Source organism: Pseudopodoces humilis, chromosome 22, assembly GCF_049639895.1.
Source record: "Pseudopodoces humilis isolate 2021_Gansu_Grassland_sample_001 chromosome 22, ASM4963989v1, whole genome shotgun sequence".
NCBI classification, from domain to species: domain Eukaryota; kingdom Metazoa; phylum Chordata; class Aves; order Passeriformes; family Paridae; genus Pseudopodoces; species Pseudopodoces humilis.
In genome coordinates, this window is record NC_142221.1 from 373559 (window position 1) to 392414 (window position 18856).

The following is an 18856-nucleotide window of genomic DNA, read 5'->3' on the forward strand; positions in this document are numbered from 1 at the left end:
GCCCCTTCCAACAGCTGCTGCACACAAACCCGCGGCAAAACGGCTGAAGAAAAAGTAAATTCTGATGCAGAGAAAACAAAACAATATTGCAAAGGGCAGCAATGACCAAAAACTAATCATCATGACACTTCAGCCTGTATGACCAAAGAACAAGGGACCTGTTGCTGAGAGGCAAAGGGCAGCTGGGCTAAATTAGCCAAGCAAGTTTGAGTCTGGATAGTGTCATTAGGAGAAAAGCAGAACTATGCCATAAACTCTAATGAATGCATTAATGGATGGCTTGTGCCTCTCAAAAGGGGAAAAAACGGTTTAAATAAAGTTATTAACACAGCCCACCTGTGTTTGGCTCTTGGACTATGTTGCTTAAATAGGCCATTAACTCTTGGAGTAACTAATCTTGAAAGTGAATATGGCCTTTCTGAAGTAGACATTTAACTACATTCATATAATTCAATTAGATGGAGCATTCTCAGTCCAAAGCAGTGCTCCTGCTTTCATCTCTAATAATGGTATAGAGCAAACTTCATTAATATGGTGCTAAAAAAAAAAAAGAATGGCAACCAAAAATAAATTCCTGGGATTGAATTCTAAAATATAACATGTAATTTCAGCAATATGAGTTAGCGTTATTATAACACAGAATTTTAATATTGCATTTAATTCTAAAATCAGTATTGCAAGAAAGATCTGAGTTTTAGAGCCCTGCCTTAAACCCACAAAGGAAAATAATTTTTTAAAAAAAAATTTTATTCACCTGAAGTTTGTTTTTAGAGCACCAGAGCTCACATCATTTCATAGACAATGCCTTCTGCTTGGGTTTTGGGAAGGGATGAGGAAGAAGAAAACCCAAATTGCAGCCTGTATAAGTTCATCCAGTTAATAAATAGTTAAAACAAATTCATTAGGAAACAGGAATTTTATAGATTTAGTTAAAGGTTTCTTCCTATTTATGTCACTGAGAAATGATAAAATTCCTTTTATCACTCTACAACTTGTTAATGTTTTACCCCAGGACCACTTCATCTGTAATAAACATCTTAACAAAATATGCATCCCTAGGGAGGAACCGTTAATTTCCTTAAGGCCTCACACATGTAATAGGATTTTATTGCATGCAGGTGCTTTGTGAAATTGCATCGACTTGCAATAAACGTCCAGTAAAGAGCAGGTAGCACCTAAAAGGGGGAAGTGTTTGTGCACCTGTCTGAGGAGAGGCTGAGCACACCCTAATCCTCCACGGGCTTCTTCGACGGCGCCCAGGCACTGCTCCGAGCCTCCCATCTAGGGCACCGCTGCCTCTAGGCACAGCAAGGTAAATGCTCCTGTTTCTAGTTGTGTTTAACCAGCTTAATCCAAAAATATGAGATGAATTGAAGATATATATTCAAATAGATTTATTGCTGTTTTGGCTAAAACTGTGGCATGAATTGCAATGAATGAAAAGCCTGTGAAAGGACAGGGAATGGAGCATGGCATCTCTTGTTCCTCAGCAGGGAGTTAGCTGGGTAAGACATTTCATGGAATTAATATATTTTATTAATCTGTTTAGAATTAAGTAAAAAAAAAAAAAAAGTTTAACTTAATTCTTATCAGTAATAAGATACCTTAATTTTTTCAATGAGGATAGCTTTGAAAATTATCTTTTTAAAGCCACCTGAACAGAGCTGTATCTATGGTTTCCCAAGGATGCTGATTGCAGAGGACTATTCTGCTCATCACAGCAATTAACACGAGTGAAACCTCCACATCCAGTAGCAGCATTGTGGGTGCTGCAGCTGTTTGTTGTTCCAGAATTGCTTCTGCCAGTTCCCTGTGTTGTCTCAGGAGCTGTTCATGTTCTGTGCTGCTATTCATGGCAATACAACAGAGTTTGTGTCTTTGAGGAATTTCTGAGTTAATTTCAAAATCCAGAATTTACACAAGTTCTTCAGTAAAATCTCTTTGTATTTCCTTCCTTTCCCACACACACTTTTTTTTTCTTTTTCCTCTCCCCCCCCCCCCACTTTCTAAATGTGATTGTACAGCAAAGGAGTATCAGGGCAAAATTGCAGCCAGAAGCCAAATAAAGAGTTCTGGATACCTCAAGCAGCTCAGATTAGAAATCTCCAAAATGAGATTGTATCAAATTGATCTGAAACCCCTCAGTGTGTCTTCTGCAGGCACCAGGAGCAGCTGACACATCCCCTCAATGAGCCTCTGGTTCAAACACTGCATAAACTGTTTCAAAAACTCCATTGTTTTATTGATATATTGATATTTGTTTGATCCATAAAAAACATTTGGAAGTTCAAGTTTAGTTAAATTTTTTACCCAAGTGCATAGGAGACCTCTTGATCTTTAACAAGCCTATCACTAAAACACCCAAGATGCTTTTTCATTTCAAATTTGGGCATTTAAAAAAATTTGTAACTTCATGCAAAACTAAGAACTTAAATCTTTTGCCCAGCTCAGACTGAAGGATATGCACGCAATCCAGAGCATTACCTGAAATATTTATTAATGGCTGTTGGAATCTGAGATGTATTTTCGTGCATGTTCAGTTAAAAAACCCCCTGCCTTTCCCCCAACACTTTTCTGAGTTGGTTACATAATGTAAAAAAAATTCAGCTGTGATGTTATTGAAGTCAAGAATTATAGCAAACTAAATACTGAGATGAATACTGACCTTGTGGGGCGAGTCATACACTGATTACGGAGAAAGAAAACTATTCCTATCAAAGTGTGTGAAAGAGAAATTTAGAATCCTATGAGGATAAATAATAAGTATTAGGTGGAAAAAATGAACAAAATGCCAATTTAAGAGCAAAGACCGAAATGGTGAATTCTAAAGAAAATCTCCCCGAATTTTAAAAGCAGAGTTAAAAACCACAATAAGTAACCTCACACCTGAGCTAAGATGGCAAAGAAATAAATAGCCCCGCAAAAGTCAGGAAAGCATTTGAGGACATCAGTCACCCATTAGGCTCAGAGGGCTCTCCGAGCTCTGACCCTGCCGGAACAGCGGCCCGGGAGGCTGATGGATGGCACACGGCATCCAGGGGATCATTAGGGGCTTCCACGGGGCTGGGGGGCACTGCTCCCATCCCGGGCCCTCTGTCCCGCTTCACCGGAGCCGGGAGCTCCCCGAGAGGCCGGGGAAGGGCAGGGGGGACCGGCTGGGGGGCACACGGGGATGGGGAAGGGCAGGGGGGACCGGCTGGGGGGCACACGGGGATGGGGAAGGGCAGGAGGGACCGGCTGGGGGCCCACGGGGATGGGGAAGGGCAGGGGGGACCGGCTGGGGGGCACACGGGGATGGGGAAGGGCAGGAGGGACCGGCTGGGGGGCACACGGGATAGCGGGGATGGGGAAGGGCAGGAGGGACCGGCTGGGGGGCACACGGGATAGCGGGGATGGGGAAGGGCAGGAGGGATGCCCAGCCCCACCAGGGAGCGCAGGGGTGCTGGGGCTGTGCTGGGGACCCTGCCGGCCCTGTGGGGGAGAAGGGAGAGAAGCTGCCGGGGCTGAAATCACGGGCAGCAGGTGCTGGGCACAACGAGACACGGACAGGGACCCCGGGCAGGGGTGGAACACAAGGTGATGAGCGGCAGAGCCCACTGCCCTCCTCTTCCTCGCAGGCTGCGAGGGGCCCAGCTCAGCCCGAGCCGGGTGCTGGCACGGGCAGCAGGGTTTCACAGACGGGAAAAGCTGATGTTTGTCAGCAGGCAGCGTGTGAGCAACTTGTCCCCCAAAACAGCCACGGGGGTGTCTGTGGTGTGCTGGGGCCCAGGCAGAGCCCGTGCAGGCAGGGACATCCTTCTCCTGCTGGTACAACACCACTGCCTCCCTGAGAGCGCTGAACCCAGAGCTGCCGCTGCAAATACACCCTCAGAAAATCTTGATGCAGTTGTGTTGATTTTTCAAAGGGAAGAAACAAACACAAACCAAGACGAACAGCTCCTCTGTGCTGAGGGAAATACAGACGGGAGTCAGAGAGGCAAATGTAATTAGGAAACATATGAGAAGATTCAAAAAAGTTCAAAAGAATATGAGAAATGAAATGTATAAAAAGTAAATAAAACACATTGTTTAAAAATGTTTCATATTAGACTTCCCCTATAAACATTTTACTTTTTATTTTATAGATTTCATGCTATTCTAATCAACTTTATTTTTGTAACTTCACAACTGAAACTGCAAAACTTACAGGCTGTTTTCACATTTCTGGGGTGTCCTGTCAGTCTTTTATACCTCTCTAGATGGGGGAAAAATAAAGTCAATGAAGTGAGCCAAGAAATTCTAATTTCAAAACTTTTATAGAAAATTCTGCTGAAGAAATTCAGGCACCACATCATGGAAAGACCATAAAGGTTTGGTGAAAACAGTTCCAACTCCCAGACAAATCAAAGCCTAAATAGTTTACTGTTGCTTACCAAGAGTTTGTAAACTTGTAAAGGATATTAATGAAGGTGTAAACTCTTACTGCAGAAAACCAAATCTTTGCTGTAGAGGACTGGGGTATTAAAATCAAGCAAACACAACACCTCATCTATCCTAAACCACACCAGAACCTCAGAACTGGAGCAGCCATGTAATCTAAAAAACAATTTTGAGCTGCAAGGCTTTACTGGCCGCAGTCATCTGGAGGAAGGTCCCATCTCATCTTTACAATCAAAGAGTTAACTCTGATGTCCCAGCACACAAATAAGTAAATGTGGGATAATTAGGAAACAAATTCTGCAAACATCTTGAAAGGGGCTGGAGACCTTTGATCTTTATAGAAAAGAAAACATTACAATACAGTCCAGCTTTTGGGGTCTGCACACATTTTATACCAAGGCAGAGGATGGTATCTTTCTTAAAAATCAAGTAACACCTAATTCCATCATACCCTAATTATCTTAACTGATTTCATATGTCTAAAGGTATTTCACCAAAAGATTAGAGTAGAAAGAGGGACTGACAAAATAATTAAATATGCAATTTGCCAAGCTTGGACAATATGGCTTTGAAATCACCTTTTCAGGAAGTTTTACAGCTTGTTCATTGACATATATATTGCAGCCTTCAGATTCTTATTTAAGCTCTTTTGATTACTTTAATGGATTAATACCCGAGTACCATCCATGTAAAGTCTAATACTCAAGCCTGTTTCTAATTTGTCCAAAGCTGCACTACTTTCCTTTTGGTGTTATGCTATGAAAAAATACTCTATCTTGATTTTTTTTTTTATAATAACATTTTTTTCTTCCAAAAGAGTTCTGTAAGCACAGAAATAAAGCCTGTATCTAGTATCCTTTTTGGTGGCTTCCATGTTTTCTAAAGTTTTGGTGGCTCAACAAACAAACCTGCACCCCACCAGCACCATGTTAGTCTGGATTTTACCAGAAGAGCGCACAAGGGCTGCTTTAACGCTTTCAGATTTTTTTTGTGAACATGCTTGTGATGAATTCATGCCTGGACCCTTCCCCACTGCCCTGTTTTGGGGGGCATGGCAGCACTTCCCCGGTGCTCCCAGCAGAGGTGTCTGGCCCCAGCTCCCCAGAGCTGCAGGAGCACAGGGACAGCTCCCAGGACAGGCACGGCCTCCCCACGCTCCCAGGGCTGGTGTCCAGGCAGATGAAGGCTCAGCAGACAAACGGCAGCCAGCTCCTCACGCTGGAGGCAGCAGAGCCCAGATCACCCAACTCACCCACAGATTCTTGCTCTGCCCTGTGCAGAGACTGCCAACCATTCAAAACCCCTCAGGAAGCAAACTTCCTCTTCCTAACATTTTTGACAACCCCTCCTGGGCTGCTCAAGCCCTGCTGTGCATGTGGTCAGTGCTTGTACAGCCACGGCCACTTCAAACTGGGCTGACCCAGCTTCTGCTTCCACAGCCTGTGGCACCCCTCCAGTTCAGTTCAAGTTTTATGAAAACGAAAGCAAAGACAATCTTTAAATATTTAAATATAAAAGAAACTCAAATTTAGAACTGCACAAGACTCAGAATACTAGAGAGGGGAAGGTCTCAGCCATTCCTCTGGAAACCAGCACACATTCTTTAATGAAGAACAGTTTTTCCTCAAAATTTAACAAAACAATCTAACCCAAACCAGCACAGCCTTTGCCTCTGCCTGGAGAATTCCAACCTAATTATAAACTTCCCCTTAAAGATGAAAAAATATAGCTGATACTCAGTTTGGGAGAAGAGGCAGGCAGCAGCAGCTCAGAGGCAGACCTGGTGATGGACCCCAGATCTGAGGGTAATGATGAGAAAGGGCCACTGCATAGGTGCTTCCTTTGATCATCAGCTGGGATCTGACCAAGCAGCATGACTGCTTCACCTGGTCACACTGGCTTCAGTGTGACTCCCAGCATGTTGGGTGTCAGTGCCCTTCATCCTCCCCACAGCAGACCCAGTTCTAGACTGTTGTCTGATCCAGTGGGAGTTGTTTCCCACTGACTTTTTTCAGGTCTATTATTTCTCTGTTCCATGTTATCATTTAAAATTCCCCAGGATTGTGAAAGGGTGCTTGCAGACTACAAACGTGTGAGTGGTCCTGGTCAGAAAGGTTATGGGTTCTCTGGAGGCCTCGAGCAGGGTGTGCTTGAGCACCAGAAGTGCTGGTGGTGCTGGTGGACCTGGGCTTGGCTGCCCTTGGGATGCTGCTCTCCCTGTGGGGAAAGCAGTGGATGCTGACCCGATGTCTCCCCTTCCAGAGCACAGCCCTGCCCTCACTGCCCACAGCAGGGGAAGAATGTCCTTCTTTGTTGCTGAGATGTAGTTCAGGGCCTTTTTGTGTATTAGTGTCCATAAAGTTTTGCCAAGTGACACACGTTAGGGTTAAAAGTATCGGTACTGCTGCAAATGTTCCCTGGAAGCCACAGTTCAGCAGACACCTTTAAAAATAACTAATTGAACCACAACAGAGAGACACCAAACTGACCCCATCCTTCCAGTCCGTTAAACTATGTACATGCACAATATTTCAGGGTCAATTTGTCACAACATGCCCCCTCCTCACTGATGCATAGCAAAAGGGAGAGCATGGACATATTTATAGCAGGCACTGCTTATCAGATGGTGTAAATATGTCCATGCTGGAATAAATCATGGCACGGGTGTGAGCTCAGCTATCCACAGTGAGGAGGAAGTGTTGCTGAGTACCCAGGAGTCCCCCTTGGGTATGGGGTAGGCTGCCCACAACCACACAAGGCTGACTCCTGTGGGAGGGACTGCAGGACATGGGACATGGGGCCTCACCTTTATGTTCTTCCCACTTGCACCAAGGAGCAGATGGAGAGAATTAAAAGGGCCTTCTCTGTATTCTCCTCTGATCACTCCTTGGCAGCTGTTTGCCTGTTGGCAATTTGGATATAATGAAGCTCCTCAAGACAAGGGTTCTTCAGCTTGTTCTTGGACCTATCTCAGGGGAGTGATTAGTGGTGGCACCATTAAGGCATGTCATGCTCCTCTGCTCCTGTAGGAATAATAGATGTTTTCTTTCAAACTTTTACCTAATATCAATACCACTGGTGTCCCAGTTCTAAATGTCCCTGCAGGTGGAAAACCCCAAGTAGACTTCCAGATTGTATGGGATTAAGAGAAAAGCCAACAAAGTGAGATCCCCATTAGCCACTGCTACTAGGAGAACAGTATCTAGAGGGTCTGCAGGTACAGGGACAGGCTCAGAGTGAGGGAGGACACAGTAAGGTGCAGGGAGATGTATAATTCAGGATATTTCTGGCTCACTTGTACAACTGGTGTTTCCTGCAGCCTTGGGAAACTTCTAGGATTTAACATTTGCAAAACTGCAAATACAAATATACCGTTAGGAAAATCAGTTTAACTTTCAAACAGTAAAACCTAATAATTCACAAACCATCAGGAGTCCTGGGGCAGAGCTGTGGGTAATGCTACACAGATTGTTCACAAAGGAATTGCAGAAGGTGCACGGAAAAGTTAAGGAGACCAAGGGAGCAAAATGCCAGAAAACCCCACCAAGACAGAGCTGCTGTGTTCTTGGGGGATCGTTTAAGATAATGTCCACTCATGTTCACAGGCAGTTAGGGGCTTCTAAGAATAAACTGATTAAAGAACATTTTGCAACCTATAAACTTGGCGCAGTTTAAATGAAGTCTTTTAACCTAGGAGGTCTTATTTTCCTTATTAAGAAGTAGGGAAAGCCCTTGCCTTCCCCAGTTTGATCAGCTCATTAACAGACTGACAATATCTCAGGAGCTGCTGATGCTCAATGCTTTAATAATAACATCTGCTGACTTCCTCAGGGCCCATTTCAGAAGAAATTAGGTACAGGTTTGCATGCCAAAGCGAGCAGGGATGTCATGAATCTGCATCCAGCTGAGAGAAGCAGACAGGCTGCGGGATGGCTGCTGCCAGCACCACTGCCCAGCCAACCCCAGCTGAAGGAGGCAGGGTCTATTACCAGCCCCCTCCCCTTCCCAAAGAGCACAAACCCAGCTGCCTGTGCCCCAGCACCCCCCGACCATCGCCCTGCACGGGACTGAGGCAGGCGTGCCACCAGAGGGGCTGGTAACTGCTGTGGGATTTTTTTAATCTAGTTTCCTATGAAAACAAGGTTCCTGTGATCCCTGTGTGCTTGTCTGTCTGCCTGTCCTGCCCAATAACTTTGAACTCTTTTCTTTACTGATTTAAACCAGATTTCACAGAGAGGTGGAAGTCTCAAGGATAATTAAGTTCCTAAAAGGTTCATATGAGTAGGAATTTGGACAGAAAAAGGAATTTAGAGTTAGAACAGGGAAAATGCTTGCATAAAGGGCTTTGAGTCCATTGACTGGCTTCTGCCACCCATGACAGGTCATTGCTGGGGACTGTGGGAATAGGGTTATGTATTGGTGGGAAAAGCAGAAAGTCTCTGTGTGATTCAGAGCACAGTCAGTCACAGGAAGCCACCTCTGTGGCCTCCAGAGTTCGTGAAACTGATCCTCACGTATCTCCAAGTTTGTACTCCTTGGGTTTTGCCAGCCCTTGGCTCAGTCCATGGACATGACAGCTTTCCCCTGACCAGTGGAGAACTTGTTTGTCAGTGCACAATAGTCACCATCATCTCTGGCACAGGGCTATGCTGGTCACTCCTGCTCTCCCTCTCTCCTCACTCTGCTCACCCCATGCCCTCTGCTCTTGGCCTGATGCATCCCAGTCACCCCCTGCCATGCTCCTGGGGGACACCCATAGGGAATAACCACCATGGGCTCCTTGCTTTGTTTTGAATAAGGACCATGTTCAAACACTCCTGGAGCATTTCCCTGCCAGGGAATTAAACAGAAGTTACCTTACAGCATGATGACTTCCTGGGCTCCCAAACAATCCAAATCCCAAAGCCTTTGCCATGACTGTGGGAACAGTCCCTGGTGTGCTCCGTGAGGAAGGGCAGAGCCACAGGACCCACCCCCTGACACTGCTGATGTTCAGCCTCACCTCCCCCTCCCAACACATATTTGGCAAATACTGATGGAGACTGTCCAACCTCCCAGGCCTCACCTGCTTCCCCTTTAGGAAGTTTTCTTAATATCCAGTGTGAATTTTCCTTATTACTCTTTAAAGCCTCATTTTGATGCTTCTGTCTTGGTGGGGGACCCGCAGAGGGCCATGGGTCCATTGCTGGGGACTGAGTCCCTCCCCAGCGCCTGTCGTGGCCAGAGCCCCCAGACCAGCAATGTGGAACTTGTGCAAACCCACCCAAACCTGGCCCAAGCCCTCTGCTTGGAAACTATTTGCTCAAGATTTTTGAAGTTGAAATTCAGATTTTGTTTCTTTGTCCACTGACAGTGTTGTTCAATTTTGTTAGAAAAATATGTTTGGGACAAATTAGGATTTTTGTTGTTCCACACCAGATTAAATGATAAATTATAAATTACAAAAACTGTAAAACATAAGCAAACCAGTGAGCAGACTTACTTGCTTGACACAGGTGTGAAAACTCCCCCGAGAGAGGAGCACAGCCCCCTCCTTTCTCCACCAGTTTCTCCAGTTGAGAAATAACCAGTTTACTGATACTTTTAGCAACAACTGACATTGCCTTTCCCTCCCCAGGGGAGTACCTGCCCTGCTCTGCAGCACCTGGAGTCCTGGGCTTCAGGTGAGGACATCTGCTATTTGATTTCAGGTTTCTTCACCCAGAGGAATCTCCAAGGATCTGCTTTGATCCTGTTGGACAATGGACATTAAATTTGGACCTTAAAATCTGTAACTGGAGGCAACCTTTTCAAGCAACACTCAGTGGAGCAGAGCGCATTTACAGCCCCAGTCCCATCAGAGGCCCTCAGGGAGATGCTCCGGGTGCTTGGGCTGTGTTGGCTGGAGCAGCAGCACTCCTTCCCCCTACAGGTACAGCTCAGGAAGCTGCAGCACAGGACGGTCTCCAATGCATGAGCTGCTGGGAAGATTGTGAAATAAATCCTGGCAGATCAGCTGGATGAATACTCAGTTTAATTTAAGATCGAACACTCGCAAGTCCAACTACAAAGTGGCCTCACTTGGGGCATTCTTGTAGCTTTTGCTTTAATCGAGTAAAATTCTGGAGGTCAAATTTCACCCTCAGTAGAAGGATGTGACAAGATTTCCAGCATCTCTGGAAGAAAAACCCCAGGCTAGAGCCCCATTTGCTCCGAGAATTGCATGATGGTTCATTCGGGCTTTTTCTCCTCAACATGTTGCCCATTTTATTAACTTCTGCTTTGCTTTTAAAAGAGGCATCTAGCATTTTGCTTCCCTAAAGAAGCTCATGTTATAATTCAAGTGTCAGGACAGATTAAGTTAAATGTGCTGTGTGATTCCCAAAGGAAAACAAACTTCCAAACATCCTCTGTTTGCCTTGTTCCATGTCATGGATTGCATTAGAGCTGAACATGTAATTCTGTCGCCTAATGTGTTAAAGTTGGCAGGAATTTTACTCTCTGTGCAAGGTGAGAAATTACTGAGCTAACAAAACATTTCGTTTCCCCCTCCTTGCGTTCCTTCTTTATGAGATTCTGAATGTGACATTTTCACAAAAAATCCCTACACTTATTTGTGAAAAATGTATATTAAAACCAAAACACATCAAATGGAAAGAAATCACAGATGGTTTTATTCACAAGCAGCAGAATTAATGGCCTTCCCTACTCTTTATAAATATTGGAAGCAGATGAGTTCATTACTATTTCACTCTAATAAAGAAAACCTGCTTGATTTTGACAAGACATCTACTTATCTAGTGTTTCTACTGAATAATAAATCTATTTTCTTTGAAAAATAAAAGTTATCAATAAACAAAAACCTGCATGGAAAACCTGCTGATCAAAAAAAACCCCAAACATCTTCATTTTGGATAGTGCTGAAATGGAATTTGAGGGATTTTGAAAATGTCACTAATTTTCAGAATAGAAAGTTTTGAAATGTTTACTTTGTGGTTGTCTTAAATTTTTACATCTTTCAACAAAGCAAGCAGAAAAGTGAAAACATCTGAAAAGGCTTTTGAAAAGAAAAGAGTCAGCACAAGCTGGATGAAGCTGTGGGCTCCTTTATCTTCCAGAAATCCGCACACATGGAGCAGAGTTTATGAGGGTTTTTTTAATCTGGCATTCAAACACTTCCCAGTTCACAATCCTGGCTCCATCGCATTTGCAAGAGCTTCAAAGTGCTGTTGGCAGCTTTTCCTGCACTGGGATAAAGCATCTTACCCAGGGGAAGCAAAAGCTGAGTCATTTTTAACCCCAAACAACATTCACTGATGTGGTCATCTTGTTAGTCATGGAAATCCCATGTTAGCTCTGTTTGTGCTTCTTTCAACACTTATTAACCAAGGAGCGAGGAGGTTTTATTTTAAACTGCAGAAGATGTTTATCCTCCCTGGGGCCATGACAATCAGTTACATGGCTTATCCATCATTCCAGAGAAAGGAAAGGATTTTGAGAAACTCCCCAGGCAAGTTAATTTTTAAAGCTGTAGGAGGGAGAGGAGAAAAGAAAACAAAACACCACCAAAGCCACAGCACACAAAGCCCAGAAGAACCTCTGATGACACATGGACAGTGCCAGCCGTCTCCAGCCCCTGTGCCTGCTGCTCCCCTCAGGCCCTGGCGGGATTTCCTCAGGGCAGGAATGGTTACAAGACACCTCTCCAGAGAAAAACGGCTGCTCCCACATCTCAAAGCACTAAGCAGAGCAGAAAAAATTAGAAATTTTCCTTAGAAACCAAATTCCGTGAATGATGGATGTAAGCCAGCTCCAGTCCCAGCCCAGTGCTGGGGGGATGAGGGTTCTTCTGGCCAGGCCTGGAAGCTCAGCTGCATTCCCAGGCACTGGGTGTGCTGTGCCACAGGACGAGCCCACATCCAGTGGCAGCAGGTGACAGAGCTGCTGGCAGGCCCCACCAGCTCCACACCTGCCTGGGAAGCCGTGGGATGGGCCCACTCTGGTTTATGTCCTCCCCACACCGCCTCCTCCCCAGCCAGGACATTCAATCAGGTGCCGGTGACAGCTCCCACGGCAGCCACAAGATGCTGCTTCTGAGTTTTTTGTGGAACAAGTGGTACTGCTTTCAAAAGGTTATAAAAACATATGCCTGAAGAGAATGTCGGGAACTTGGGTATTAATCTCCCTTAATTCAAAGAGCACTCAAAATAAGCGAGACAGAAATACTGTCTGGGGTGAGAAGATGCCAGAGGTCAGATTGTGCACCATTAGCTTGGGTCAAGTTCAGAAGAATAATAATTTAACACAAAGAAAAACAATTTTCAGTGTGATGCAGTATTAGCCTCCCCCTGTCAGAACAGCCCTGTCCCCTCAGGGCTCACTGCCCCCAGCCCCCAGGTAGTGCCCGCAGCGCTGCCAGGGTGGCCACTGCAGCCTCAGCCTGTGGCCACTGCAGCCTCAGCCTGTGGCCACTGCAGCCTCAGCCTGTGGCCACTGCAGCCTCAGCCTGTGGCCACTGCAGCCTCAGCCTGTGGCCACTGCTGAGCCCGGGTGGCGAGTGGTGCCCCCAGACAGCGCTGCCCCGCTGCTGCCAGCCCCAGTGCTGTGCTGACCATCGCTCCTGCCGGCCTTCGCCCCACCCTGCCCGGAAAACACCTCATCTGACTTTGTTTTCACTTTGCAGCAATGCCTGTAGAACAAGACGTTTTGGAGATGTTTTCCAAGGCTTTTTTATATCCAATTTCCAAGAAAAAAGCCCACAAACAAGAGCATGTTCCCTATAGGGGATCATGTTGCCACCTCCGTAGTTCACCCTTCTGATCCAGGCAGTTGTTTCAGTCAGAAAATTAAAACACAAAACCACACAGAATTACCTGATTAAAACAAGTTTCATTTAACAAATTATATTAAGAATACAGACTGAGTTATCACACAATGAAACTTCCCTTTGTAAAATACAGGAGGGTCATCTAAAATAAATATAAAACATAGTAACATTCATAAGATTAATGCACAATAAAATCACTTTCAGTAACCCAACCATCTTAGAAAACAACTTTGCAATTGCATAAAAGGTTTCTCTCTGCCATTTGTATGATGACATTGAAATCTGTTGCTGTTAGGAAACAATTTCACAACAAACTACCAGAACATCTAAAGTGTTTGGTTTCCCTGTGGCGAACGAACCAAGCAGCATCTCACTGAGCTTGTTTGTGAGCAGAGGAGCAGTGCCACAGCCGGGCGATAAGGCTGGGGTGACTGACACCAGCACACCCGCCTGCTCCGCTGCTGGGGGGATTTCTGCTGCTGGGAGAGATTCCCAGCTGTTTGTCAAGGCTCCAAGGCTGAGGTAATTATCTGGATGTAGCGAGGTGTGCCTGCCCTTTGGGAGGAGCAGGAACAGCTCTCTGGGCTCCTGGGGCTGCCGTGGGAGAGGGCCACGGGCACATCTGGGGAGACAGACCCAGTGTCACCTGGGGAGCAGCAGGCAGGTGAGGGTCAACATGGGACCAGCCAGCTCTGTCCCATTTCCCTTCCTCCCAGGAGACTTCAGGGCCCTACAGAAGAGGAGGTGCCAAGGCCCATGGAGGCATGTCCTTGCCACTAGCACCTACCTGGCACGTGCAGCGCCCATGACAGGGGCATGATAGCATGTGGGTTCAGTCTGGAGAGCTCAGGACGCTGAGGGACCAGTGGTGGGTGTGAAACCAAACAAGCCCAATGCTACAGACTACCAACAACCTCCCACTGCACAGGAGGCTCCCAAGAAACCTCCAAAAAACACCATGGGGACACGCAGGGACAGTCACAGGAAACGTCTGACACAGTTTACTCCTATGGAACTACAGATATGAGGTGCTCCCGTAAGGGAAGACACCTGCTACAACTATTCACACTTGAATTTTATCACAAAGTTCACACTCTACATCACTTTCTGGACTAACTTCTTGCCTTTCCAAAACCAACACAGCCGACAGCACAGCCTGGCCTGGGTGGCCACGAGTCACCTCGGCACACGACCAGCTTCTTGCTGTGAGGAGTCCAGGAGGCAGCGTGTCACTATGAATTCACATCAGAAGGCGTATTTTACAGTAAGCAAACCCCTCACTGCTGCTTTTCTGTCTCTGTTGCAGATGTATAATAATTTGGCAAACTAACTTCTACATCAGCCACAAGATTAAACTACCTAGAGACCAGTCTTGTTCTACAAATTCAGGCAAGGTAGCCAAGAACATCTGCTGAAGCTCTGAAAATTCACTTCTGTTGCTTTCCACTGACTCCTCCCCTCCCCTTATGCTCCAGAAGGCTTCTCCACAGCCAGACAACATCTGCATCAGACTCCCTGAACATTTATTGCCTGGTCCAGTTCCTCCACAGTCACCTCTTGGGCAGGGTGGAAGATGCAAAGAGATGCTGGTAGTGGCCATGGCACATGCCAGCATGGAGGACTCACTGTAAGGATGCAAGGACCAGCCCTGCAACGAGCTGCTGTGAGTGCAAAAGTTATGGAACAGCCAATAAAACCTTCCTGTGGAAATGCTGACCTGATACCCCCGGTCCTGGGAATTCAGCAGTGCAATAAAAAAAGCTTCCTCTGATCAGTGGACTGAGAAGTTGACACAGTCAACCACCCTTCACCGTGTCTTGCTGTGCTTCCAAGCACTGGCTCTGAGCCCTCTCCCTTTTGGAATGGCCTAGTTTTCCAGCCTGTGGTTAGCAGGGCTGAGAGCTCAGCTGGCTCTCAGCAGGTGCAGCTTTTTATTCGAAACACCTTCACTGTGTTTGCCCCACAGGAACTGCATCTGTGCTGCCTGTGCACTTGGAACAGGCTGTCCCCACAGTGCTGTGGTGCAGGACCACACCATGGAGAGCAAACTCATCTCTCAAGGTTCTTTGCAGGTGAGTCCTAAAGCAGCTTTGCTGGCCCAGTGTCAGAGAGGAAGAAGCATACAAATATATCCTGAAGATGTAGATGCATGTTGCATGTCCCAGCCACATTATCCTGCCAGTGTTTCAAGTATCCAGTGTTTCCTGTAGGTCACTGCAGAGCAAGCTTCTCCAAGAAGGGTGAGCAAACCTAGCACTTGGTATAAATATTAAAGGACTGATTTTGTGTTACATAAGGGACTTGAAGCTCTGCACCCATTTTCCCAGACATAGCCAGGGAGTGTGGCACTGAGCGTGGGGCTTGGCAGCTCTCAGAACCTGCTCCCTGCTGAGCCCTGTCTGCCGTGCAGGCAACCCTGTCCTGCTGGGAAGAGGTGGCTCGAGGAGTGGCTCTCAGTCTCCAAGTGGCAGGCACTGCCCCTGGAGCTCTGCACACTGTGATGGCTGTGCTGCTCCCTGTGCTAGCCCGCAGCCCTCGCTCCTCCAGCATCACCAGGGAGGGTCAGCTCTCATCCCAGAGCTATGAGGAACGCAGTGCTGCAGACGGCTCCTGCCTACCTGCCATGACCACTGAGCCACAGGAGAAGCTATAAATGGATGTCACAGAAAACTACAGAACAAATTACAAGCAGAAAAATAGAAAGACAAAAGATGGATGAGACGGGCACAGCACTACGGCATAGACTGGATTTGAACTTGAAGTGAACCTGAGCCGAATGACCAAGCTGCCATGGTATGTTCATTTGTCGATGTCGGCATCATCAATCTGGCCTTTGTGAAGCCTGGCAGTGAGGTCTGGCTTTTCTTTACTGCAGGATAAATAACAACTAAAAACGGTGGTGCAAGCTCCAAGTAAACGAGCACTTCCAGGAGGTCACCAAGGGCTCCAGAGCTGGTGCACAGCTTTAACTCTTTTTCCCAAACACAACATACATGCAACCAAATTGGCTTCTGCTCTCCAACCACATGGCCACTCTACAGAGGAAGCTCCAGAAAATTATTTACCTGATTGGAAGAAGCTGAAGCAAAGATCTGGACTCAGTTTGTCCCAAATGTCACAATATTTTGTGCTCTTTATCCCAGCAGTACAGTGTGGTGCCTTAAAACCAGAAATGAATCTTTGGACAAGAATTATTTTACTTATGTACAAATAAAAAATATTAGCAAACAGTACAAACACTGCTGTTAGTTACCACTCTGTGCAACTAGGAAATGCCAGATGAATCCAAGGGAGTGCAAAGTGGGTCGGGGCACATGTACGACCCAGGCTGGGAGCAACAACACTGTTTACTGTTACCATGGCAATTGCATTTCAGTGGGGTCAGGGAATCAGTATCTTACAATACAAAAAAATTGTACGTTTTAACTCTTACTCCAAAATTGCCATTTTGCTGCCATGATGTATCTTTGTTCTACAGCAGAGACTTGAAAGAGCAGCACAGAGTCAGATGGGCACTTGTAAATAACTTATTACAGCAATGGACTTCTCCAAGACATGCGTTTGGCTTGGGAGCAAGCCCAGCCAGAGATCACGGGGAGGCAGAGGTCAGGGTTTAACGCATCCCACTCACCCTGTGCCACACCAGTGTTCAGTGCTCCCCCACGAACGCCCAGGAATCAGGCACATCTCTTGTTTTAGCAGCGAGTGGGGAACATGTTAGAGAACTGTCTCAATGATGGGCAGGTGATGGCATCCCAGCTGTCAGCAGGTCCATAAGCAGCTTGGCCAGGGTCAGTGGTGCACTGCCAGGGTCTGCCAGGGTGTCACTGCCAGCATCCATCCAGAAAGAAGCACAGGATGCTTGCTGCCCTAGATCCATATGGACAGATGGACACCCTGTGCAAAGCAAATGTGCTTCATCTCAGGAGCTGCAGTGCACCATGGGCACCCTGCCTGCCCTACCAGTGCCCATGGAGAGAGAGCCAGTGGCCCTGGCTCCCCCAGTCTACAGCAAATCCAGTGACCACAATGGATCCGACACTGATCCCAGCCACGGTGGAACTTCCGTGCCCAGGCCTTGGCAGAGGGATTGGCATTCACTCAGCTGAGTTCTGCGCTGGACTGAGTGCCGCAGGAGCCTCCCGCTGCAAGGTGTCAAGAGCCAAGCAGCTCCACAGCAGCTCGTGTGGCAGCACCCAGCTGTGCCTTTTATTGTTCCTTTCAGGGCTAAGAGTTCTCGATGCTCCGCAAGCTCCCGGCTGTGTTCGCAGAGGTTCGCTACAGCTCTGGATTCTGCGAGTGTCCTGCAGCGGGGTTACAAAGTGGGGATGCGCGAGGGGCTGCGTCAGGCTCCCATCCCGTACTCACGTGGAGAGGGGTCTGTAGCAGCAGGGGAGGGGTAACAGGTCCCGACACTGGAGCGGTGTGTGCAGGGGGTGGCGCGGCGCAGGGCGGTGGCTGGACACGGGGAGGCCTGCCAGGGTGGTTCCATGGCTGTGTCCCATGCCCTGCTCAGCAGTGTGCACGCACACACGCCCTGGTGCTGCGGCCCCTCAGGACGGTGGGCCCGGTGGGCAGCGGGTGGGGCTGGGCGGCAGGCGAGCCGCTGCGCTCTGCTCCGTCCGGAAGCTGTAGTCATACTGTGGGGAAAAGCAGAGAGAGGGAACCGTGGGGCGCTGAGCCACACACAACGCAGAAGAATGAGAGAAAAATCGGCCCTGACAACGGCTGGCCCAGGCAGGGCCATGCCAGGTGAACCTGCTGGTACCACCTGACCCCACATCAGTGACCTCCCCAGGTAGGGCTCACCCCCTCCCCAAAAACCCTGCATTAACACAAACACGACCACACTCATCCTGCCCATAAATCAGCTGGTCAGAAACATTCCCCCTAGCAGGTTTACACGAGCCACTACCATCGGAACTCACATTCTTGGTTGGCAAGAGGGTGAAAATCTCTATATACACATCCCTGTGCCCCCACGATGTCAGTACAGACAAGGGACACCCCTGCAGCTCAGGGACATCCCTCGCAGCCTGCCGTGCACTGTAGCAGTGCCATCTCGTGGCACACTGCGAGCCGCACCGTGTCGGCCCGCGGCCACCCTGCCCGCCGCCAGGGCAGCCCAGGACAGGCCGGGGTAGCGGTGGCTTTCCCGTGCCAGGTGGGTGTGAAAGCAGCACCACGTGTGGGGGCTACCAGGCTAGGAGCTGCCCGCGACCCTGGCACACCCGCTGCAACACCCCGTACACGGGCTCTCCTCCCAAGCATCTCCCGGTGTCGCATTTGCGGCTCTTGGAACGTCGCAAACAAATCCCCCGGTGCGCTCCTCGCACCGGACCGGGGCACGGGACGTGCTGCCAGCGAGGCTGCTGCTGGCCCGGGGTTGTGCCGGCTGTGCAGGGGCAGTGGGACCGTGGCCGGTGCTACCACTTCCACCCAACGCCGACCTCATTTGCTGCCGCTTCGGGAGGAACCGGCGCGACACCGGAGCTGCGAGAGTCCCGCTCCTGCCGAGCGCACAGGGCCGGCCCCGGTGAGCCCATCCCGGGCGATCTCGGCCCCGGTGAGCGCAGCCCCGGCAAGGCGGCGAGGGGCCGCCAGGGGGCGCCGCGGCTTCGTGCCGGGCGG

The 18856-nt window shown here is 48.0% G+C and overlaps 1 protein-coding gene across 4 annotated transcripts in view; it reads right to left on the reverse strand.

Moving 5' to 3' along the window:
- Positions 1 to 13267: 13267 nt before the first annotated feature.
- Positions 13268 to 18856, reverse strand: part of MVB12B (multivesicular body subunit 12B) — a 58787-nt gene continuing 53198 nt past the window's right edge. For all 4 annotated transcript variants that reach the window (XM_088065721.1, XM_014258042.2, XM_005529149.3 and 1 more), the window contains one exon: positions 13268 to 17865. In XM_088065721.1, coding sequence (XP_087921847.1) covers positions 17779 to 17865 — 87 coding nt within the window. In that variant the 3' untranslated portion in view covers positions 13268 to 17778. The remainder of the gene's footprint in view (positions 17866 to 18856) is intronic.